Source organism: Hyperolius riggenbachi, chromosome 5 (genome assembly GCF_040937935.1).
Source record: "Hyperolius riggenbachi isolate aHypRig1 chromosome 5, aHypRig1.pri, whole genome shotgun sequence".
NCBI lineage: Eukaryota > Metazoa > Chordata > Amphibia > Anura > Hyperoliidae > Hyperolius > Hyperolius riggenbachi.
The window spans coordinates 199,033,973-199,060,203 of record NC_090650.1 but is presented as its reverse complement, the minus strand read 5'-3'; the positions used below and the strand labels follow the sequence as shown (position 1 = coordinate 199,060,203).

General features: G+C 41.6%; 1 protein-coding gene across 1 annotated transcript in view; it reads right to left on the bottom strand.

Annotated features, from left to right (window-relative positions):
• ITGA9 (integrin subunit alpha 9) overlaps positions 1–26,231 on the bottom strand; it is a 565,489-nt gene that overhangs the window by 371,220 nt on the left and 168,038 nt on the right. Inside the window, exons 8-13 of the mRNA XM_068236571.1 lie at positions 25,535–25,597; positions 20,177–20,314; positions 17,265–17,370; positions 13,498–13,592; positions 12,841–12,931; positions 8,203–8,248 (exon numbers count right to left, since the gene is read on the bottom strand). Of these exons, the coding sequence (XP_068092672.1) occupies positions 8,203–8,248; positions 12,841–12,931; positions 13,498–13,592; positions 17,265–17,370; positions 20,177–20,314; positions 25,535–25,597 (539 nt within the window). The remainder of the gene's footprint in view (positions 1–8,202; positions 8,249–12,840; positions 12,932–13,497; positions 13,593–17,264; positions 17,371–20,176; positions 20,315–25,534; positions 25,598–26,231) is intronic.

Sequence of the window (26,231 nt, the reverse complement as noted above, 5' to 3'; positions counted from 1 at the left end):
CCTGGCTACATATACTGGGGACATATACCCCTGGCTACATATACTTGGCACATATACTCCTGGCTACATATACTGGGCACATATACCCCTGACTACATATACTGGGCACATATACCCCTGGCTACATATACTGGCACATATACCCCTGGCTACATATACTGGGGACATATACCCCTGGCTACATATACTAGGCACATATACCTCTGGCTACATATACTGGGGACTACTATACTCATGGCTACTTATACTGGAAACACCTATAGACCTGGTTACCTATGCTGGGGGTACCTATTTTGGGGGAACTGCCGTCAGATTATCTGCATTTTTGTGGAACCGCTGTTATGTATTTTGGGGAACAACTGCCAGATTATGTGTATGTTAGGGGAATGGCTGCTGCCAGATTGCGTGTATTTTGGGGAACAGCTGCCAGATTATGTGTATGTTAGGGGAACGGCTGCTGCCAAATTACGTGTATTTTGGGGAACTGCTGCCAGATTGTGTATGTTTGGGGGACCACTGCTGCCAGATTATATGTATTTTGGGTGTTACGTGTATTTTGGATGATCCGCTGCCAGGTTTCGTGTATTTTGGGGAACTGCTTCCAAATTATGTGTATGTTGGGGGAACTGCTGCTGCCCCATTGTCTATTTTGGGGGAACCAATAAGAGGTTCCCCCCAAATAAGAGACACCCCACCGCATGTCTTGGGAAATGCAGGTGGTGAGAGAAAAGGAGAAAAGAAGAAAAGGAGCGACAGTAGACAGTGAGAAAGAAAGCAGTGGAAGGTAAGACCCCCTGAGATTGCCATGCAACCTAGTCCATTTAAACGTCTCGGATGGCAGGCTGTGACGGATCTGCAGCTGCTACTCAGGCACTGTGTGGTAAAGTGCCAGTAGGTGCCAGTTCGGTGGATTATTTAAGCCTGGCAGACCGGTAGAAGATGGCAGACCCCGTGGGGACCAGGTGGAAGGTGGCGGCACTAGGTTGCTGGAGCAGGGCCTGGCAGCCGGTGGTAGCACTAGGTTGTTGGAGCAGGCCCGGCAGCCGGTGGACCAAGCTAGCCTCAGCAAAAAGTTCCTCTGTCTGTGGAGGGCCTGGATGCTTTCTGTGGAGGCCCCACAGAAAGTGGACGGCAGTGCCTGCATCAGGTGAAGCAGCTCCTGGGCCTATGGTCGCAGCCACGTGGGGATGATGTACCTTTTGGCCAGCCTGGTGGTGCAGTGCAGAACTTCTGGCCCTATGTTGTGCCTGTGGAGGCTCTGGCAGTGGTGGAGGTGAGACTCCGATGGAGGAACACTGGCAGCGGAGGTCATGCTGGGCTGCTTACAGGCAAGGCTAGGGACCAGGGCTGCGCGGGGATCAGCAGCCTATCGAGCCTGTTAGGGCAGACACTGATCCTGGTCTGGTGGAGAGCTCCCTGTGCGCTGGTCACGCGGATGCCGACAGAAGCAGCACACCGGGGCAGTGGCCGAGGGCCGGCGTGGTTGCTGCAGGGACCGGGGACACCCTCCCACGTGGTGCGTCGGAGTCCTAGGAGCCGGAACGGTGAAAATGTCTCCAGGCTGCGCGGTGGCACAGCCAGCAGTAGTGAGGAGACCCGGACAGTGGCGATGGAGTGGCAGCGGTGGAGAGCCACGGAGGGCAGTGCAGTGCAGTTGCGGCAGATGGTATGCCACCGGTGGGCAGATGCAGCCCGGTTCCTGGAGGGAACCGACACTCAGGTCCTCAGCAGAATGGGGGCCCCAGGGCCCAGTGGAGAGCCAGCACCGAGAAGTCCAGATCCACCATGGGGGCGGTGCGTCACATGGGCCATCAGCTGCGACCTCCCACGTGAGGTGCCGGTCCTCACAACCAGCGCTGGGAAGCCGCAGCCCGGAGAGCCAGAGCACCGGTCGACGATCCAACGGTGTGGGGGAGCTGGCAGGAGCTCGTGCAGTGATCCATGGCCGGGGGCCCCCACAGGGAAGAGGTAAAAGGAGAAGTTACAGCCGGAGCCCTGTGGCCGTGGCTACCCGCTCAGGCGCCATCTTGTTCAGAATTCTGTTAAAATAGGTTATTAACAAATGCAGGATATAATGTACTGAGTATTATTTTGCTGTTATGTACTTAAAAGTAGTTTAGCCTGTAAATTCTAATTGCTAGCTTATTACAAACAACTTGACAATTAATTGCAGATGACGTTTAGATGAAGTACAGCTCAACCCATTGTTATCATTGAGCATTGGGGTTTGTTTTTTATAAAAATGGGGTGGAGAATGTTGATCAACTAGAAAATGGCAAGCATAATAAAGGATTCCATTAACACTTATTATAGGGGATGCTTTTGTCATATTCTAAGATTTTCTTTGTAAGAGGACTGGACAAAGGACAGATTATTTGTGGCATATGGCACTTACAACAGTTACAGTGTCTATATTGTACATTCTATTGCTTGCTTTAAAGAGGCACTGTATTGACATATAGAAGAATGCAGTAAATTATTCAGGATAACCACTTTTCCGGCAATTTCCTGGTTTCAGCATCAAAAATACTTCCTATATCTATATATTGCTGTATATTGGTATGTACCCCCACCCTCTCAGTGATGCTTAGCCTAGGCTGTTTAGCTATGCAGAATACTCCTCCCAGAGCATTCTGGGAGACCAGACATTATTTTCACGAGCATTGAGAATACTCAGAAAAACATTCCGCAGAGCTGCAACTGACAGGACTAAATATGTTGCCACCTGTGATAAATTTCAGAATGTAAAGTACAGAGAGGAAAGATTTTAATGTGGGCAAACACTGACTAAATCATTTACAAATGAATATTGTAAAAAAACTAAACCAAAAAAAAAATAAAATCCAAAATCTATTTTATTAACCACTTAAGCCTATCTGGACGAACATTCTCGTCCTAATAGGCTGAGCGCGCTCCCGCTGGCCACGCGCGCCGGCCGTTAGCCCAGCTCCCATTCATTGATCGAAGTCCCCCGCAAAAAGAGGCTGCGGTTTTTCTGAGTTAAAAAATGTTTCCCGTCCTCATTCATGTTCCTGGAAGTGTGATCGTATGCTTCCAGGACTTTTTGACTGTGGCCATCATGTGGCCAAATAGTAAAACTACACCCACATCCATTTTTATTAAATAAATACATTTTACATTTAAAATTAGCTGCTTACCTCCCACACCAAAAATTACCCAAATAATTTTTTTAATAAAAAAAAACAAAAACAAAAAAAAACATAAATAGTTACCTAAGGGTCTGAACTTTTTAAATATGCATGTCAAAGGAGTATATTAAAATATTTTTAATGGGTTTATAAATAGTGATGGACGCAAACTGAAAAAATGCACCTTTATTTCCAAATAAAATATCGGCGCCATACATTGTGATAGGGACATAATTTAAATAGTGTAATAAGCGGGACAAATGGGCAAATAAAATACATGGGTTTTAATTATGGTAGCATGTATTAATTCCAAACTATAATGGCCAAAAACTGAGAAATAATGATTTTTTTTCAATTTCTTTCAATATTCCTGTTAAACTGGAGTTAGAATAAAATAATTCTTAGCAAAATGTATCACCCAAAGAAAGCCTAATTGGTGGCGGGAAAAACAAGATATAGATCAATTCATTGTGATGAGTAGTGATAAAGTTATTGGCAAATAAATGGGAGGTGAAAGTTGCTCAGATGCAAAAAATGAACAACCCTGTGGCGCTGAAGTGGTTAATTACGTTATTTTCACTACAGTTCCTCCTTAATGTATACAGCTTCCAAAATAAGTCAAGTAAAGGTGTGAATTACAGCGTAAATACTGGATAATATTCAAGTTAAATCCACATTTCCTTCGGCTGTCCCTTTAGTGAACCTTTCCTTGTGATATTAACTTAACCTTGCTTTTCATTGCATCCGATTTTGGAGCAGCATTTAAATGTGATAATGGAATTTGTAAAAGCACATGGATAATCATAAGATACACCATGGGGAATACTTTTCAGGCCAAGAGTAATCTTTAATCAACGTCAAAAGACAACAACAAAGCATGACTGCCTAATGTAAGAGAGCACTCCACTTTACCATCAGATAATGGTGACATGTAAAATTATACCTAACTTACTACAGCTTATGATAAGAGATTACAATTACCAGTATATCAAGCTAAACAGAAATGTGCAAACTGGAAAGATTTGTGTGCATTGCCCACAATAACCAGATCACAGTTGTCATTTCCTTGTAAAAAGAGAACATTGATACACTGACAGATTGCTATGGTGATTACAGACTTCCTTCCTTACATTGTGTATATTGTTTGATGCAGAACATCACTTGAATTTACTACTCAGTCTCCTAACATAGGTCAACAAATATGCTTTACACAGAACCAGTTGCTCTTTTCCATTATGAAATGTGATCGCGATTGCGACCGCAATTGCGCTTCAATTTCCACCATGCGATTGCGATTGCGATTGAGCTACTATACTCAGTATAGTAAAGCTCAATTGCATCCAAAACGCGGCAGGACGATGATCGCGTTTTGACCAAAATCGCATTGCAATCGGATCGCACTAATGGAAATTGCTGTTGCAGTTTCCATTAGTTTAATGTACCTTGCGATTTGCGATCAGAATCAAATCGCAAATCGCAGGGTAGTGGAAAAATGCCCTAAGAGCTCTTTTCCACCATGAAATGCGATTGCGTTTCAATTTCCACCATGCGATTCCGATTGAACTACTATACTCAGTATAGTAAAGCTCAATTGCATCCAAAACGTGGCAGGATGACGATTGCGTTTTGACAAAAATTGCATCGCAATCGGATTGCACTAATGGAAATAGCTGCTGCAGTTTGCATTCAGAATCAAATCTCAAAAAACAAATCTTGCGATTTGCGATCAGAATCAAATCACAAATCGCAGGGTAGTGGAAAAAGGCCCTAAAGCGATCAACACTATACCTTTGATAGTAAGCTAAAGCTCTTTTCTTAGATAATGCCAGGTGAATAATTTACATACTCTGCAGGTTGGTAGGCAGTTATCTGACCCTATCTGTCTCTGGTAATGCTAACCTACTGCTTCTCCTAAGCACAGACAGTATTATCTTGTCATAGTTTGAAGATAGCACGGAGAAGTAGGAGACAGGACACTGCATCTACAGTGGCTTGCAAAAGTATTCGGACCCCTTGAAGTTTTTCACATTTTGTCACATTACTGCCACAAACATGAATCAATTTTATTGCAATTCCACGTGAAAGACCAATACAAAGTGGTGTACACGTGAGAAGTGGAATGAAAATCAGATGATTCCAAACATTTTTTACAAATAAATAACTGCAAAGTGGGGTGTGCGTAATTATTCAGCCCCCTTTGGTCTGAGTGCAGTCAGTTGCCCATAGACATTGCCTGATGAGTGCTAATGACTAAATAGAGTGCACCTGTGTGTATTCTAATGTCAGTACAAATACAGCTGCTCTGTGACGGCCTCAGAGGTTGTCTAAGAGAATATTGGGAGCAACAACACCATGAAGTCCAAAGAACACACCAGACGGGTCAGGGATAAAGTTATTGAGAAATGTAAAGCAGGCTTAGGCTACAAAAAGATTTCCAAAGCCTTGAACATCCCACGGAGCACTGTTCAAGCGATCATTCAGAAATGGAAGGAGTATGGCACAACTGTAAACCTATCAAGACAAGGCTGTTTACCTAAACTCACAGGCCGAACAAGGAGAAATGCAGTCAAGAGGCCCATGGTGACTCTGGACGAGCTGCAGAGATCTACATCTCAGGTGGGGGAATCTGTCCATAGGACAACTATTAGTCATGCACTGCACAAAGTTGGCGTTTATGGAAGAGTGGCAAGATGAAAGCCATTGTTAACAGAAAAGCATAAGAAGTCCCGTTTGCAGTTTGCCACAAGCCATGTGGGGACACAGCAAACATGTAGAAGAAGGTGCTCTGATCAGATGAGATCAAAATGGAACTTTTTGGCCAAAATGCAAAACGCTATGTGTGGCGGAAAACCAACACCGCACATCACTCAGAATGCACCATCTCCACTGTCAAATATGGTGGTGGCAGCATCATACTCTTGGGGTGCTTCTCTTCAGCAGGGACAGGGAAGCTGGTCAGAGTTGATGGGAAGATGGATGGAGCCAAATACAGGGCAATCTTGGAAGAAAACCTCTTGGAGTCTGCAAAAGACTTGAGACTGGGGCGGAGGTTCACCTTCCAGCAGGACAATGACCCTAAACATAAAGCCAGGGCAACAATGGAATGGTTTAAAACAAAACATATTCATGTGTTAGAATGGCCCAGTCAAAGTCCAGATCTAAATCCAATCGAGAATTTGTGGCAAGATCTGAAAACTGCTGTTCACAAATGCTGTCCATCTAATCTGACTGAGCTGGAGCAATTTTGCAAAGAAGAATGGGCAAGGACTTCAGTCTCTAGATGTGCAAAGCTGGTAGAGACATATCCTAAAAGTCTGTCAGCCGTAATTGCAGCAAAAGGTGGTTCTACAAAGTGTTGACTCAGGGGGCTGAATAATTACGCACACCCCACTTTGCAGCTATTGATTTGTAAAAAATGTTTGGAATCATGTATGATTTTCGTTTCACTTCTCAGGTGTACACCACTTTGTATTGGTCTTTCACGTGGAATTCCAATAAAATTTATTCATGTTTGTGGCAGTAATGTGACAAAATGTGAAAAACTTCAAGGGGGCCGAATACTTTTGCAAACCACTGTATATGGCTATATTGGTAGGTGAACAGAGGTGCCAGAAGGATAAAAGTACATACAATTTTTTAAAAATTGCTGGGAGGAAGTGGTGGACTCGCCTCCGTTAAAGCAGACACCAAGGACTGTAAATGTATAGATATACACATTTATTGAAAATACCCCAAACACAGAGGTGCTCTGCTTGCTATAACTGAATTGCTGTTGTTTATCCCCTGCTTATTGCCTGAAGAAGTGGGCTGTGCCCGCGAAACGCGTTGCATCTTTGGGGTATTTTCAATAAATGTGTATATCTATACATTTACAGTCCTTGGTGTCTGCTTTAACGGAGGCGAGTCCACCACTTCCTCCCAGCAATTTTTAAAAAATGTTATGTACTTTTATCCTTCTGGCGCCTCTGTTCACCTACCAATATATTTGAGTCCACCCCAGGTGGAGGGGTGATCTACCCCCTTTCTTCCTATCTACAGAGAGCGACTTCTTAATCCTGAGTGAGGACAGGTCTAATCTCCTCACCTGCCTAATGAGTGGTTACCTAGGTGGTAACCCGTGTTTGTGAGTATTAGCATCTCACTGTTTCATTTATCCAATCAATTTTGACATACTACACCATATTGGGCTCTCGATTTCTCTTCAACTTCACTGTATATGGCTGTGCAAATTTCCATCACCCTGTGTGCGTTGAACTGTTTCAGGCTAATTAACATATGGAAGAGCTCCATTAGAAACAGGGAGAAATAATTGCTGTAAGCAGGTTCTATATGACTTGTTTTCACTCCCCAAGTGGGGACTGCTTAATATTGATTGGTTTAGGTGTATTTTAAATATATCCTATCAATGCTTCTAGCTTCATCAATCAGCTGCCAGCTAATTTTTCAGCAGCTGCTGGCTTCGATAGGCTCAATTTCTTCTCTTTTGTTGGGTCACTGGAAATTTGCATGTACATTTTTTTTTCTTCAACAGATATTATTAAAAAGTAACATTAGTAGTAAAATGGAAATACCTGACTGAAAAGGAATATGAACTTAAAGTGGGATTATACTTCAGTAGCTACTCTTAGTTACATAAAAGAACATTTTAAAGTATTCCCTTAATTTCACTGTCTGTAAAACCTGATTTCAAGAGAAACTGATTGCTTTTGCAATAATGATCTAAACATTAACAATGAGTTTTGATGCAGTCACTGCACATTTTTAAATGAATTCCATTGATAGCAATGCAAGCCATAGCAGGCGTGTAATACTGTACATGCTGCATTTATAAGAAACAATCAATGCTAATCTACACTACTCAATGGCATCCAATTGAAACATAATCCTCAGAAAGATGCTTTAGAAGTCTTTCAGAATCCCAGGACAGAAGAAAAAAGCAGCACCAGTCATGAGAAAGAGGTTCTGGTTCACTCCATAATAATATATTCATATATCCTTATAATAATATATTCACATATCCTTATAAAAGAACATGCAATGGATTGCTTCTCACCTCAGCAGCACCACGCTATCTGACATGAAAGCCCCAATCGTCAGATCTAAGAAAAAAAAACAAAAAACGTAACTTTGACTTTATTGTTTACAAAGTAATTCTTTACAGTTTGGTTATTACACAGGGTAAGGGTGCATGAAAAAAAGATGCCAGGAAAAAAGGGCCTGACTGGGTAACGAATTGGCGCCGGTGGATAACAAAATCTCAATAAAGAAATTCGTTAATGATAAATACCGTTTTAAAACAGACAGGAGCTGATAAGAAAATATATTAATGTTAAAAATTGTTACATAATTCAACAATACAGCTTAACCCAACCCTACTCTCACACAGATCCCGCCCCTGTTGTTGCCTAAAACTAACCACTCCCCTGGAGGTGCCTAACCCTAACCACCCTCCCGGTGGTGCCTAACCACCCCCATGGTGTTGCCTAACCCGAACCCCCCCCCCCCCCCCCAGTGTGGCCTAACCCTAACTGCCCCCCCCAGGTAATGCCTAACACTAACCACCACCCATGGTGGTGCCTAGGTCTAACCACTTCCCCTGCAGAAACACCCTTTTACACATAGAAACTATAATATCTTTGATAATGTAAAATCTGTACATACAAAATAACATGACAAAAACTATAACGTTGCAAGCTTCTAAAGTGATAACATACTTCAAAAACTTTCATGTTCTAATGTTGTTAACGATATTTATCGGGCAAGCTTTTTCTGCTTTTTTTTGCAATATTAGTGATAAATGCATTAGAGTCTATGGCGGCACCCTTTTCATTCACAAGCTGACAGCACACTTTTTTCCTGCTACCCAGGGTAAGCATGACTAAGCAACCTTGGTACATTTAAACAACTAAAATGAAATAACGTAAAAAGAAAAATATCATTGCACTGAACTGAACATGAAGGTGTGCTATAAAAACATACTTAGGGCCCGTTTCCACTATGGAGTGATGCGAGTGCGGCTACCTAGCCACATCACATCACTTCCGCTGCCATTCGCGTCACTTCTGCATCAGGAGATGCGGAAGTGTATGGAGGGGACAGCGGGCGGATGCAGCTGTGCGAAAATCTGCAGCATGCTGCAGATTCTCAGATCGCTCCACACCGCTCTGCACGCAATGGAAACTGTTCTATTGCCGTGCATTGGTTTCAGGACACCCACTCTACGATGAGGCAATGTACAGTAGCTGCATCGCACCGCATGTAATGGAAACAGGCCCTTATAATCTGCAACAAGGAGATCCCATAGTGCTTAATGCAGGTTTGTTCAAGTTCCCTTGTGGTGCTGAAGTTAGCAACAGTGAAGCTGAATGAAGACATAGCATGACAGAGCTGTAGATTGTAACACGTCTACAGCCTACTCCTGCCATGCTCCGCCCCAGGCTCACAGTTCTCTGCCTTCACTTGTATCTTGAGTTAAAAAGTAACATGTTGCTGAGCCTCAGCCTCATCAACATTACTGCTGGCCAAACCTTTGGCAATTAGACTAAGCAATATTAGTGCAATCTTACCAGCAAGTGTGTAACATGTAGTCAACCATTCCATACTAAATCCGAGCACACAGTTTAGGTGGGCAAGTATACTACAGAAATGTCAGCATGATTCTCCAATGGCTTCTCAACCAGATTCTAACACTGGTGATCAGCATAAGAATGAACTGTGGGGGACATTTTATGTTGGCATTTGAAATAAATCACAACTATATTTACATCACAAATCAGGTGCCACTCATAAAGCTACCAGTAATAAAAAAGCATTTGATCTAGTGGCAGGTTTCTGGCAAAATGCAATGGATTAGTTGTGCAAATTAGGGCAAAAACAGGGGCAGAAATAAAAAGTTGTTTTGTACATTTTAGTACTGCTCAACTGTGCTGCACAATTGATTTGTGTTGGCTTTTTTGCAAGTTTGGGTCCCATACATCTCCGATCAGTGTTGGCACAGCTGGCATACACACCCTCTTTATAACCGACGAAAGGGCCCACAGTGGTTCTCAAACATTAGTAGTACTCCTAAAAGCAGAGTTGCTGTGCCAGCTGTATTAATATATTGCTTTCCCAGCTACTTACATCTGCTTGCCATAAAGCACCTTTATGTCCCAGCATTGTTCCCTGATTCTCAATCTCAGTATATGTAATGTGCTAGTGACAGTTTTCTAGGCAGAAAATGTTACAAATAAAGATAAACTGTTGTACTTGTTTATGCGCATTGAGGACCGCAGTGTTAAACCCCCCTAAAGACCAGGCCATTTTTTAACAAATAGGCCACTGCAGCTTTAAGGCCTCGCTGCAGGGCCGTCCAACTCAGCACACAAGTGATTTCCTTCCCCAACTTTTCTCCCCACCAACTCTCTCTGTTGCTCTCTGTTGGTGAGGTCTGATCACTCCCCCAATGTTTATTTTTTTGTTTATAAATATTTATGTTGTTATTTTTTGAATAAATATGCCTATTTTTTTTATTTTTACTATCTCCCTTCCCTCCCCCCGCCAGCCAATCAGCGTGATCAGCTGTCATAGGCTTCAGCCTATGACAGCGGATCACTTCCGCAGCTACAGAGGGGACAGCTGTGTCACATGACTGTCCCCAGTACAGCGCTGCCTTAGATCGCAGCGCTGTACGGGGTAATTATAGGGCGGTTTCGCCGTCTAACAATCTCCTGGCTGCGATCACTGCTGGGAGGCTGAAGACAGAGTAGAGCTCTGCATACCAAGCGGAGATGCGTGCACATCATGGCAAGAGGATAAAAAGGGAGGAGATTTATGAATGGAGGGGACGTGCAGTTAATAGCATACACAATACTGATCTGATAGTGGAGGAGAAACACTGGCTGCTAATGAGTGACTCCACTGTGCCATTATTAGGAATGTTCAGAAATGTCGATTTCCGATTCTGTGGGAATTCAGATTACTGCCAATGCCGATTAGCAATTCCCGAATTTCGGATTTCTGTTTTCCAATTTCAGATTCTGATTTCCGAGTAATCTTTTGATTGTTACTTTTTTGCATTCTCTAATTGGCCAAATACTTCCAAGTTGACTCTGCCTTCTCTGATTGGTGCAATGCTTCCGAGCTCTGTGATAGGGCTGAAACCGAGTTGCGGTAATGTGGTGTTTCCACACAAATCCAATTTCCAATCGGAAATGCTGATTTCCGATCAGAAATGTGTACATTTCATTACTGCGGAATCTGAATGAGCATCCCTAGCCATTATCCCCAGCAGTGCTGCCTTTTGGAACCTCAATATATTTGCAGGGCTTGGGAAATGGTGGGGTGGGAAATACTTTGGTGAAGTTATTTAGTGCTAACAGCAGAGAAAACAGCAAGCCCCCTGGACAATTTCTTGACCTTGGACTCAGCCCTAGATAATCCTGCAGATGATTAGGTAGGTCCTGGCTAACATTAAAAAGATAAACATACAGGTCAATGGGGATTCTGTCCATCACCTGGTCATCCCTCTCAACAGCCTTCCTGGCTGTCACCACACAATCACTCATTCTTTGACAATTTAACTGCAACTCCTGACCTTTGTGGAGGCCTTTCACTGGACTGAACTTATTCCATTACAGGACCTGAGACTACATCAACGGCAACATTAAATTAATGATTGCACCTATTAGAACAATCAGGAGCACTGTGTACAGTTAAGGGCCTAATAACACTATGTTAGTAAACAAGCCTTTATGATATAAACACCTGTTTTAGAAGAATGCACGTTATACTTTTCTTTCTTTCATCACAGAGGAGCCACCCAATTACTAGTTCTCTGTTCTAGTCAGCATGTTAGCAGGAACATTCTTGTGTGGCACAGCTTATAAATAACAGGGAGGGATGGAAAGTTTCCAGGCTCTGCTAATAGCTGAATGTAGATGCCTTTGTGGCATCTGTATATAGCACTACTTAAAAGCTTTGCAATACTAGGACAAATAAATGGGATGTTGACTAACTGCAGCACACAGGTACTATGCAGGCAAATGCTGATATTACGGTGGGTGGTGACTTATAATCAACCACAAAATCCATGTTTATAAGCTTAGACAGCATGTGTCCAATTAAAATAATGTTCTACACCCAAAAAGAATAACACAGAATAAATCTTAAAGAATCTGCAAGGCAGTTTAAATTTTGGTCCCACACTAATTAAGTAAGGACAACAGGTCATTGTGTGCAATTTCCAGCAACACAAGAGCATTTGCATCCAGCCTTTGCAGTATATTTGCTTCCATAACTGGCCTCAGTGTAATTAATGTTACTTTTTTCTGGCCACATAATGCACATCAATGTAAGACACAGCACATTTATCAAAGGGAATTTTCTATGCATAGATGTAACATACACTTTTGTTTTTAACAGTGTAAAAGCATCAAACAAAACAAATAGCCTGTCAACTAGGAATAAACAAATTAATTAACTAACTGCATAATGTGTGAAAGCTGCAGTGGCGCTGGGCTTATTTTAAGTCTGTACTATTTATGCGAATGTAAACTTTGCTCTATAATGAAATATTCTCCTGTATGTAATAAGGTTGCTGTCTACAGTGAGGGGCTCTGTACTCAATTACTATTGACTCTCTGCACAAGACTAGCTTGCTAATAATGAAATTATGCAGAACATTTAAATCACTTACAGTTTTCAAACATACCTACGTAGCCATTCTTGTCCATATCAATACCTCCAGAAACTGACTGGCCAAACATTCTGAAAGCTGGGCTAATCGCTCGTCCTGATATCCTCTGAAAGGGAATGCATGTAAACAGGAAGTATATTAATTAAATCCAATGTTTTGTTAACACTGTATTTGTAAGTCAAAGCTCAGGTTTGGAGACCATATACAGATACAGATTGATGCTAGATAGCTAGATTTTTTTTATTTGATAGTTCATAAAATGACCAGTTAGACAGGATCTATGGTCAAAGAGATAAACTAGTCATATTGAAAATGTTATATTAATGCCAAAGGAGTTTTAATTCTTTCTACACAAATGTTTAAATCTGACACCTCTCTGCTGCATTGCAGTGTGAAATGTGATGACTCCTATTCGATTTTCCTCAGTCATATATTTGGTATTTGGACAGTGTGTACGGCGAATTTGCATCCTCTCACTGGTAATTACTCATGTGATGAGACAGGGTAGTAATAAAGAATTCTAAGGGGTAACGTGGAAAAATAGACATATCACATTAATCTATATCATTACCTGGTCAGTCTTTGGCTGGAGCTCCATTTTGTATTTTTCAGTGTTGCATATGTGTACGGTCATGGCTATGAACACTTCAGGAGGGAAGTTAAGAGACTCACCATTGAATATTGAGGTACAATTCCATTTTCATCCCCATGGTATATATAAACAACACCCACATAGTCATCTTCCTTTGGCGCTCCAACTGCGATATCTGATTAGAAAAGAGAAGAAAAATGTGTAGTAGTGGTTTTTAATCATGGCAATTTAGAATAGCATTAAAAAAATCACACAACAATGCAAGTCAAACCAATGGCCTCAATTCACTAAGCAGTTTAGACTAGTCTGCTGATGGTTTTTAGTCTACTGATGGTTTGGTCAGTTGCATCAAAGGGGAATTCACTATTACCAAATGTTTTAGACCTGTTTTTAGACTTAGTCTAAACAATTTGGTAATTAGGTGGGTAAAGCAGGGGTAATGATCAAAAGATGCAATTCACAAACGAGTAGCTACAACTGACATCCTTCTCCTCTGGATAAAATTAAACTCCTGCATAATTAATTCAAAAGGTTCCATCCTCACATCTAAAATACCTCACAGAATTACTATACCGACAGAAATCAGCTGGTCTAATCTCTGTAAGAAAAAGTGGGCGTGGTTACTCCTTGTTTGCCTTTGTGAATTGGCTGGATAGTGTACTGGTTAAGAGCTCTGCCTTTGACATGGGAGACCAGGGTTCAAATCCTGGCTAGGTCAAGTACCTATTCAGTAAGGAGTTCAAGGCAAGACTCCCTAACACTGCATGGTAGCCTCCTGAGCGCGTCCCAGTGGCTGCAGCTCTTGAGCGCTTTGAGTCCGAAAGGAGAAAAGCGCTATACAAATCTTCAGATTATTATTATTATTGAATTGTGGAAATACTGAATGTTAGACCAGGTCTAAAAACAGGTCTGAAACATTACACCAAACCATCATTAGACTAAAAACCATCTGTAGACTACTCTAAACTGCTTAGTGAATTGAGGCCATGCCTTAGATGTGTGGCAAATGCGAATTCTGTTATTTTTAAAAGGGGCCTTTTTTGGGCTTAAAGAGAAACTCCGACCAAGAATTGAACTTTATCCCAATCAGTAGCTGATACCCCCTTACACATGAGAAATCTATTCCTTTTCACAAACAGACAATCAGGGGGCGCTGTATGGCTGATATTGTGGTGAAACCACTCCCACAAAGAAATTCTGAGTACGTACTCTTGGCAGTTTCCTGTCTGTGAACCTTGTTGCATTGTGGGAAATAGTTGTTTTCATTGTGGCTTACAAAGGAAGGAAGTATGAAGGCAAAAATAATCAAGTAGTGAACATTTCACACTAATACATTTTTGTAAATTCATTCTTTGTGACACACTGAATTGCCAGCAGTGTTAAGTGGCCCTGTCATACTAGGTGGATCTATCTGTTATCTGTCTTATATGAAATCAGCACTCTCTTCACACCAAGACATCTAGATGTGAAACTGTTGATTGTGCCCATCAAAGAATGCCACAACAGAGATAAAGTAAACCGCTTAAGTGTTTGTGCCTTGTTGCTACTTAAAGGCTCTTCAGATAAAAATACAAAACTCTTATCTAATTTTACTGGCACACAGCCACTTTAGAAGAATAGATACTTACACAGGGGATGCAGAAGGTGTCATAGTGATTGTGAGCTTCTCTGAAGGACAGTTAAGTGACAAGACAATAATATACTCTGTGCAGCGCTGTGGAAGATGTCGCCGCTATATAAATACTAAATAATAATAATAGTGAACAAGGATATGGTAGTTAAAGTTCATTTATCAGCTGCACAATTCTGTATGAGATCCTTGCAGATGAAACACTGACTCGCAACAATGTTAGATCCATAAATACAATTTAATTCAATCTGCAATCAGTATTTCTTTCATTACAGGTGGACTAGACAAGCACTTTGTCAGGTTATTATTGATGTCTGTATTCTGGTTGAAGAGATTTCCTCTCACTTCCTTTCTCAGTAACACCCAAGTATCTGCTGCGTGCTGAACTTCCTGCTTCTCTTGAACACATTATTTTTCATAAACATATGGAAAATCTATTAAGCAGGGAATGACACTAAGCTCCATTCACAGCAATATCCCAGGTGTCAACACAGGAAATGCTCACACAGCAACAAAGCATGAGAGTTCTTTACAGAGCACTTTGAAGAAATTATTTTACTAACTTACTGTACCTCACTGTACAAAATCACATCACTCCAGTGTGAACACACACATAGGATAACATTAGCAAGAGCTTTTAAAATCACAAGCGCTTACAACAGCTCTCATAGTGTGAATGAGCCCTAAAAAAGCTCAGCCAGTTGCAAGTAATCAATAACAGGAACGGTGCTTCCATATGGTCCAGTTAGTCAATTGCCCAGGACCCCAAGCTCCTTAGTAACCCCACAAGTTAGGGATTGTACAGGTCACCAGTTTAGTGCCAGTACAGTATGAAAATGTAAGGGGTCCCACATTCATTTTTGCTCAGGGCACCATTTTGCCTAAACCTTTCCCTAATCACTAGGAATGGTCAATGGAGTGCAAATACCAGATTCATGCAGAATTATGTACATTGTAATGGAAATGGATGCAGCTTGAAAATGGGCCAATTAAATAAAGCTGAGGTGGGATTCAATGGGTCCCTTTTCATGCGACATACCTTTGCATAATTTAGCATCAACTTGGAATTATTTGCATCTCATACACATCCCTAGTAATCGCCAACAACTTCCTAGGGAGTCCCTGGGGAGCAACAGTTAAGATGGGGGAGCGACAACTTGGGGGCACCTACAGGCTCTGGGGCCCTGGGGCAATTGACCATTTATTCCTATGGTAGCCCCGGCCCTGCCCAGGTGAATTCCATCTCCTGTGGAGCAAAAAATTACTCCAAAGTCAGAACCTTCACTCATTTTCTCTCATTGCTAATCTTAACACATCGACTGCAGTAAATTAAATATACACACATTTAACAGAATGTATTTATTTTCCCATCCATCTTGGAAATAGTAACCTCATGCACTCACCACAATAAGCAGGGCCAGATTTACCACATGCCTACAAGCAGCTGATGCTAAAAAGCCCGGCTGAATATAGCCAATCCCACCTACCTAGCTAAAATGTTGCTATAATCCTGCTCTCTCACCACTTAGTTGATAGTTTTATGAGGAAGCACCCTGCTTAAGCCAGTCCATAAAGATATAAGCCTCCCTAGTGCTACTGGTAGCCTGTGGAGAGTGCCCTAAGTGTTATATGTCTTGTCTTGAATTGCCAAAATGACTTGGGCAAGGTTCAACCTGCAGTGTTGCAGTAAGACAAATGATGTGATGCATAGTCAGTGAACTGCAACTGTAAGCGTGCATGCTGTCTGGTAATGTAATGCAAGCCTTGCGTTATGCCAGTGGATCCATCGCAATGCACTGCTAACACGCCAGTGTGAACATATCATTCATATCATTACAATGTGATTGTTGTATGCAATGCGATTGCAACACACTAGTGTGAGCGTAGTCTCTAGCCTGTGGCTGCACATGTATTGAATCTTGCATATTACTTTTATTTTTTCTTTTAAAAGTTAATTTATTTCAACATAAGTTTTTATTAGTATAAAGGAGCTGTGACTGAGGGTATGACATGTGCTGAAGGGCAGAGTTTACAGCATCAGGTATTCTGTGACTACAGCCTCTTGAGATTGAGATGTACAATCTAGCCCTGACCCTAATCCACTTCCACATAGCTTGAGTAAAGACTGCTGATATTATCTGGATCCACAATAAAAGAACACCCATTAGAAATTGTAGATAATTATGTCCCATGCAACATTCATACTAGTGTACTCACCTGGGTAGCCATCATCATCAATATCCCCCAGGTTGGCGATGCTTTCCCCAAAGTGCGCATTGTATGCACTGTCACCATTGAGCACAATTTGTTCCTCCATTGCTGCCTAGCAAAAGGGGGGAAATGTTTTAGAAAAGAGCAGCAGAGGAGCAGTTCACACATGGATATCCCGCTGGATAATTGCTTGGCTTCACACACTATTCAGGAAACACCTGAACACAGATTAGACTTGCTAGCTAAACAGACACGGCAGTGCTTCAGTCTATAAACAGATTTATCTCTGCATGGCAGTGGCAATGGTTCGAAAGTGATGACAATAAGTAACATAAATGTGACATTCATATTGACTTCAAAGGGACCAGTTATCATTATTATTGGAATAGTGCAAAGCTTAAATACACAGGGGTAATGTGAGGATAAAACGCTAAGTAAACTTAGGTGTGTTCATTTATTCATGAATGTGGTCTTTTCTGAGGCAATCTACAATATCATAGCTGTGAAAGAACAGTTAAAACTTAACTTTACAATTTGCATGTATGAGTTTACATTTCGGTATTTATTAATAGAGATGTTCAAAGAAATGTTAATCTCATTTACTGACTTAACGCAAATTTTTTTGCAGTCCAAATGCAACTTGAAATTAGACCAATTAAATACAGTTACACACAATTTGGATACTCAATATAATTTGCCTAGTGATAGTCTAGTTCAGAGGACCTAGCAGGGAACTTCATAAGGAACAGTTCTGTGTATAATTGCAGGTCATGATAATTTAAATTATAATCTCACAGCAATGGGCTGCAGCGGTCCCATATTGAGCACATTCACATCTGTGCACAGCCCTTGTGATGCATTGGGTTCCATTGTAATAATGCAATCCGAGCTGTGCACTACTGGAAAACACGTATGTTACACTCCTAACAAAAAATGAACTGTGACAAGAAATCAATGAGCATAGTGTAAAATGATAGTAACGGTAAACAAACATACACTATATCATAACATACACTCTGTCGTGTAGGTTTGGCATTCAATATGTAGCGGTTCGCAGGACATTTTCGACCCACAAGAGATGGAATTATCATGGATTCAATGAGCTATTTGCACAATAATACTTAGATTTGGGAAATAATAATGAATTCACAGCTGATTAAACAATCAAACTGACAAGTATCAATCATTAGACTTCCAGATATACTGTATTTAGTACTGTGCAAAGGTCCTGTTCAGCTCGGGAAAATTGCAATATGAATGTTGTTGCTAGATGCAAATTTTGAACTCTTTTGTAATGCGCAGCATGCACAACACAATGGATTCAGTATGAACTTAATTGTACAGCACAAGGTTTGTAGCCACGGTGGGCGACCACAGTTTGTTGCCCCTTATACTCCAATAAGGTGGACGGATTGTACAACTCAGATTACATGGTGTATTTCCTGCTTTTGTAAAGCAGGCCAGCTATATATTCCTTTTAAATGCATTTCCATTGTATTCTTTAAAGCAGGCTATAATGGCAGCCTTTTGAAAACTGTAGTGTGTTAAAATGCATACAGTGAATAAAACATCTGCCATTAAAAATAATCCTACCTTTTCTGTGTATTGTACTAGCAATTTTTATAAGCATTAAAATCCACCCAAAGCATGCAAGTGTTTCACTGTATAGATTAAATATAAGGAAGCTATGTTTGCATACTGTGTTGAGTGTGACATTCCGAAACAACCTTACAAATACCAGAAACGTGATTAACGTAATTGGTTTAGTGGAGCAGTTACATATCTCCTGCATCCAGCTGGCACAGATGTCCCAATCACTTCCTTGGTTTGGCCTTTTGCTCTGGTACTTAGAAATTTCCATACACTGCCAATGTAATGGAGGATTATAAAGTCAACAAATCCTAGGAAATGACTATAAGTCAGTAAGCAAAAAAAAGAGAGTTATCTCCAAGGAAAATCAACAAGATACCTTAAATATATGGCTGGAGAATGTGCTTTCAAAGTGCCAGCAAATTTATTAACATCAGCAATACAACTGACAGGTCAATCTAGTAAGAATATATAGCCGAGGCAACAATTGTACAAGGAGGACATGCCAGTACATGATGATTATTACAGATGGTCATTACCCACAAAAATCATCTACGAATCATATTTTAATCTTCTCTTCTTTTAATTAAGCTATAAGATACATGCTTAGACTTTCCTTTCATTCATTGCCTCCCTTCTAGCAATCTGCGGGAACTTTTCCCTCAGCAGGGCTGCCACTTGCTGCCCCCCTTCCCCCCTCCCCTGTACCTACAGTGTTTCAGACTCTGCCCATTTGAAGTAATCATAGTGTACTCAAATGTGCAAATTGGTACCTACAGTATACTGTATTTCCAATTGTACAAAAGAACAAAACCCGAATCCGCTCATTTTGAAGCCGCCCTGCGCTGATCATTTGGGTGCCACCATGATATGTCATAATGAGAATTATAGCTCTAGCGGTGCTCAGTGATTAATTTGGGTACCCGTGATAGCTGGAGTTCAGATTAGACAACAACTAAGGTAATTCGGCCGCCAGCAATAACTGGTGCCCGAATTACATTTCACCCCCAAGTTGCAACAACTTGGAGGGGGAATAGCATTAATGCCACCCAGGAGTTTGGCTGCAGCAGAGTGAGACATCTTTTCCCTTCACCCTGCGCCGAAATCTGACTCAATGGTCTTCCAAAACCTAGCGGGCAACTCCTATACACTCAGTATATTTGAAAGTGTAGCTTCAATTTTGAAATTGTTAGTAATGTTCCCCTTCTATAGTGTTATAACTTATTTTACATAGCAATAACCTCCTGTGCAGCACATAAAGTGCAATGCATAAGAATCATAAGGTACTGAATGTATTAAAAATTGTTACTTTTATAAAAAATACTTACATTTCCTCTGTTGATGTAAACTGTCACTTGCCCTTCATCCCTCACTTCAGAGAACATAGGTGCCCCCACCAGAAGGTCTGAAAGGCCATCAGCATTGAGATCAACTGCACATAAGGAGGAGCCAAAGTAAGAGCCCATCTGTAACCAAGTTGAGCCATAATAGAACATTGAGTATTTACGCCCATACAAAAATATATTGTGCATTTACTTTAACAGCAAAAACTCATGCAAGCAACACTGTTACATAAGTCCCATTTGCACAATTTTTTTTCCTATTCAAACGTAAGCAAATAGCACTATGGAAAGATATAGATAAACACTTGGAGAAAGTACGATTTTAATCTTTCTTCCCTCCTTGAGACCACCATACACATTTTGTTAAAGTTTTGGAGAGGCTTATGCTATGTACTCACCTCTCGATGCAGGGAGATGGATCCAGCAACATCTCCCTGAGGACAAGCGCTCCACCAATCCATCTTCCTTCCTCTTTCAGCCGGCGGGTATGTGCAACGTTACATGACGGGCGCAACAAGACTTCAAGGGATCATGGTACTTTGCACAGGAGTCGTCAGGGATCTACCCGATCCGAATCACTGTGCCTGCCGCTTAGCAATGCACAATCACCATGGGGGCAACATCGTTTAACATGCTTTTCTTAAATGATGTTGCCCAACAGCAGGTAACATCGCAGCAAGTATCACCCAGTGGGTACTTGCCTTTAGACTTCACATACCAAAGAAAGTGAATGCCTCATCAACCCTTGTTTAGTCTATTTGTCCTGAAAAACAAGTTGTAAAATTGTTGTTGCATCTAGTGGCCTTTATTCCAAAGTAACTCAACTGAGAAAAATTAGAATTTAGGAGCTCAAGCGTAAAGGTGAATACCCAAATCAAATCTTTATTGGCCAACTTTACCATGTCCATATAGTATGAAAGCTTTTGTACACAATCTGTTCATAGCACTCAAATTCTGTTGCAACCCATACTACATGGAAATGGTAAAATTGACCAATCAAGATTGGATGTGTGTACTAGGCTTAACTCAGTATTAAAGCATCTCCGGGAGCATCCTATATTAAATTATATTGATCAGTAAATACTGTATACCTCACAACTGTAAGAATAAAACTATGTCAAGCTTGATGCTGTAATTTTTTTATTTCACATTACATGTTGCCTATTGCCCTGGTTCTATGAACACGAAACATGATGGTCTGTACAATAAATTTCCAGAAACTTGTGAACAGTGAATCCCTGATACAATTTCTTCAAGCAAAAATGTTCTCCTCCTACAAACAGAACTGGTCTCGCAGATGAAGAAGCAGCCAGTGTTTGCTACACCTAACACTAACCCTCCACCTCTGCCTAACACAACCGACCAACCACCACCAGTACCACCAAAGCCTATCATTAACTACCCCTACCTATGCTCAACATGGCGGATCACTCCCAGATATGCAAATCATCTTTTTAGGTTCCTAAAATCAGGCCCACATCCAGAACCACTGGTGTATAGTGAGCCAATAGCTTATCAATTTTACAGTTCCAAACCGATTTAACATTTAGTTTCACATTAAATATTCTTAAAATGTCTTGGATTATTCTGGAAACAATTTATAAATACTGGTAAACTGTTCAGTGATCCAAAATTCAGACCAGAAGTAAAAATATTTTCCATGATATTGTATGTCTAAAACATACAGTATAAAGTAGCTTAGTGAATTTAAAGAGAAACTCCAACCTAGAATTGAACTTTATCCAAATCAGTAGCGGATACCCCCTTTTACATGAGAAATATAATGCTTTTCACAAACAGACCATCGGGGGCGCTGTATGACTGATTTTGTGCTGAAACCCCTCCCACAAGAAGCTCTGAGTACAGCGGTACTTTTGGCAGTTTGTTACAATGTAACAAGGTTCACAGACAGGAATTAGCTGTTTACAGCTGTCTCTAACAGCCAAAACAGCTAGGAGCAGCTACATAACCGGCCCACAGTAAAAATGTCACCATGTAATAAATGTCAGAATGTAAATTGGGGAGAGGAAAGATTTTACAATGAGCAAACACTGACTAAATCATTTATACATAATTATGGTAAAAAATGAAGCACTTTTTTTACTACATTATTTTCACTGGAGTTCCTCTTTAAGAGCTGCAGAATGATTGGTAATAGAGAATAATGAATTATGGTGTGTGTAACCAAGAGATAAAATGACTCATCTGGAGGGAATAAACCAGCAAGTAAGAGACTGCATGCAAAAGAAAGTGTGCAACATAAATGTTCAGTTCACACACACAGGGTTTGATCCTTCTCACCTATTAATGCACATTAGAGAAAATTATATGACTTATGTGAATTGCATGAGATCATTTTCCATAGTTCAAGAGGTGGTTCACTTAGTAAAACAGTTCTGAAAAAAGGATCCAAGGTGCTACAGCTACTGTTCTTCAGAGTACTGCCTTGTAGGGCCGGATTTGGACATTTTACTGCCCAAAGCCCACTGTCACCAACCACACCTTCCTGCAACCCCATCCTGTGTGCTCTCCCTGGCTTGTTTACTTCCACTGGTCCTGTGCTCTCGGCTTGTGTTTCCCCATCATGTGTACTTTCCTGGTGATGTGCTCCCCCCATTCTGTGCTCTGCTTTGGGTGAGCACAGCACAGGATGGGAGAGCACAGGGCCAGCGCTCCACTGCTCGCTCCTGTAGAAGCAAGGCAGGCACAGACTTGGTTTGTGACTGCTGTTGCTTACATGTTTGGCAATTTAACTGCCTTAGTTTGCCAGCCTGCTACCCACCCATTGCTTCCTGGTGCCCTAGGCCATGGCCTTGATGGTCTTGCCACAAATCCGGCCATGTTGCCTTGGTGTTCCCTATATTTTAGCTGCTTAATACACACACACTATTACATTGTTATCCAGATTGAAAAGGAAATGTACCCTTCAAGCTCAGCCTTTTATTGTTTGCAGGCAGTCTTGTTGCATCAGGTCTGAAAGTACCCCTACACTGATAGATATTTTTAATACATTTGATCAATCAATATTACAATGGAAATACTGATGGAATATTGATAAGGCATGGCAGTTCTTTTGCTCAATAGATCTCAGAGTGTGGGATAATAGAAGTGTGCCATCAAGGTTTCTATAGCTTTGTACTACTACGTGTGGGCTAAAGATTAATAGACAGAAGATCTGCTGAAATCTTGCCGAATGTCCTTCAGTTAAATTAGTTTGATCTACTACAAATTGTATAGTGTATGGGCAGCTCTAGATGAGGTGAACTGTTTCATTCAGCATGCTAACATTTCTGCATCAATAGTTCTGAGCTAAGCCAGCCAGAGAAACCTTGCCAATTAGACACACAACATCTCCTACAGCAACACTCACAGGATTTGTGACTTCATTAGCAGAACTTTACTGCATATAACTTAATAAATTATAATGTGGATCTTTACAATTTTCATCATAAATAATTTGGTAAACGTTTGCCCATTTTAAAACTTTACATGCATTCCTAAATATAAGAGACACCAGCATTTTTACTGCTGGCAAAGTGAATCTATGGGATGTTTTTTTCTCCCCTCTGAAGTGAGCAAGAGCATCACACGATCTCCCAGGGTACTTTGAGACAGAATGCTTCAAGGAGAACTGTAGTGAGAGTTATATGGAGGCTGCCATATTGATTTCCTGTTAATCAATACCAGTTGCCTGGCAGTCCTGCGGATCTATTTGGCTGCAGTAGTGTGAATCGCGCCAGAAACAAGCATGCAGCTAATCTTGTCAGATCTGACAAAAATGTCAGAAACACCTGATCTGCTGCATGCTTGTTCAGGGTCTATGGCTAAAAGTATTAGAGGAAGAGGATCAGCAGGACTGCCACGTAACTGGTATTACTTAAAAGGAAATAAATATGGAAGCCTCCATATAACTCTCGCTACAGTTCTCCTTTCAGGACATCATAGCCTAGGCTAATCATCACTGCATAGGCGGGGTTTCACACAAATATACAGCAGTATGCATACACCTATATGAAGTGTTTCTGACACTGAAAAAGGACAATTAGTGTAAAAATGGGTTTCGTGAATAATTTATTATGTTCTGAAATGTACCATTAAGGTTCTTCAGACTCAAGTATTAACCACTTGACGACCAGGGGATTTTTCAGTGATCCGTGCTGCGTGGGCTCTACAGCCCGCAGCACCGACCAGGAGTGCAGCAGGGCGATCAGACTACCCCCCTTTTTTCCCCACTAGGGGGATGTCCTGCTGGGGGGGTCTGATCGCCGCCGGCTGCATTTGCTTAGCGGGGGGGCTCTTCAAAGCCCCCCTCCGCAGCGTTCTCCGCCGTCTCACTCGCTCCCTCCCTCTCCCTTCCCCTCTGAGCGGCGCAGGACGGATATCCGTCCTGCGCCTGATAGGATAGGCTTCTGCCTATCAGATGCCAGCGATCCCCGGCCAATCAGAGGCCGGGGATCGCCGATCTACGTCATGATGTAAACAGCAGGGATTTCTTCCCCGCCTGTTTACATTTTGCCGGCGAGCCGCGATCGGCGGCTCTCCGGCTGTTCACGGAGACACCCTCCGTGAACTGATATAGAAAGGCCTCCATGGAAACCCTCAGACAACCAGTTTACGCCAATCGGCGTTAGCTGGTCGTCAAGAGGTTAAGTCATGTGAGCTTCTGTTGACAACCAACCAGTACCCAATCAGTGCGTTTATTGTTGCTTTGCCTTTCATTTTCGAATGCAGCTTTGAAAAGCTTTTAAAAAGTTCCGTATCGGCAGCCTCTGGCCCCTTAAGGACCACATACCCGCTGTTCCCCCCCCCCCCCCCCTCCTCCATCTCTATGATGGCAGAGCTGTGTGAGCAGGTCAGAAGCTGCTTTCATTTATTGGCTCCTAACCTTGTCCACCAATGTAAGCCAATGGGATGGCTTACAGTGATGATAGGGTCTGGAGCCAATGAAATTGTCTCCTGACCAGCTGGCAGAGCTCTGACATCATACTGACTTTAGGGCAAGTGGGTTGTGACAGGGACAGAGCGGTGCAATCGGCAGGAGCACGCAGCGATGATTGTTGAAATCTACATGCTTATAATATTGATTCGTTATGGGTTACATAAAATTCAAAGGGCTTGATTTACTAAGACAAATAGCATGCCTTATCAAAGTTAACACACCTTATCAAAGTTAGCACGCCTTATCAGAGTAGCATAGCAAGCACTACGAACCCGCAGGGGCTCAGGACAGGACGAGTGGAGCTCTCGCCAAGGCATGCTATTTGTCTTAGCGAATCAAGCCCAAAAGGTGCTAGATACACAGAAGGAAAAAGGACAATACAGTAGTGTAAATAAAAGATTAACCTTTTTGCCAGAAACATAAAACTTCTTCTCTAGCATTCGTTTTTCTGTCTTGAAAATATAGACCTAAACACAAAATAAAATTAACAAATTAATATTGTACAATGTAGACTTTTTTTTATCAAAAACTAAACACGTAGACCTAGTATAATGTACCACAGTGACACAGATCCATTATGGCATGGTCAGATGTGGAAACATAGCAAAAGCATGTCTTATAAGGAGCTTGTTAAAACTTAAACAACTGGGCATTTTTTTTTTTTTTTTTTGCTTTTGTCTTCTGCGTCTCTATAGCGTCTCAAAAACTGTTTAAAGCATACCTGAAGTGAAAGGAATATAGAGGCTGACTTAATTTCCTACTAAAAAAAGCAAATTGCCTGGCTGTCCTGTCCTTTGCCTCTAAAGGTGCAGCGGATCGTTCAGGAACAGCCTTATCAGTCCACCGACAGTGCGTACACACGCACTACAGTCTGCTGAAAACCCGCCCAGTGGGAGGTGTCAATGGACCCGTCGTTGGCTGCTGTCGTGCGTGTGTACACACCTTAATACTTTAGTCAAAGACACTGAACAATCATGCAGATAAGGTGCTCTGACTGAAGTCTGACTGGATTGGCCACATGCTTGTATCAGGTGTGTGATTCAGACACTACTGATGCCAAAGAGAACAGTAGGACTGCCAGGAAACTTGTATTAGTTAACA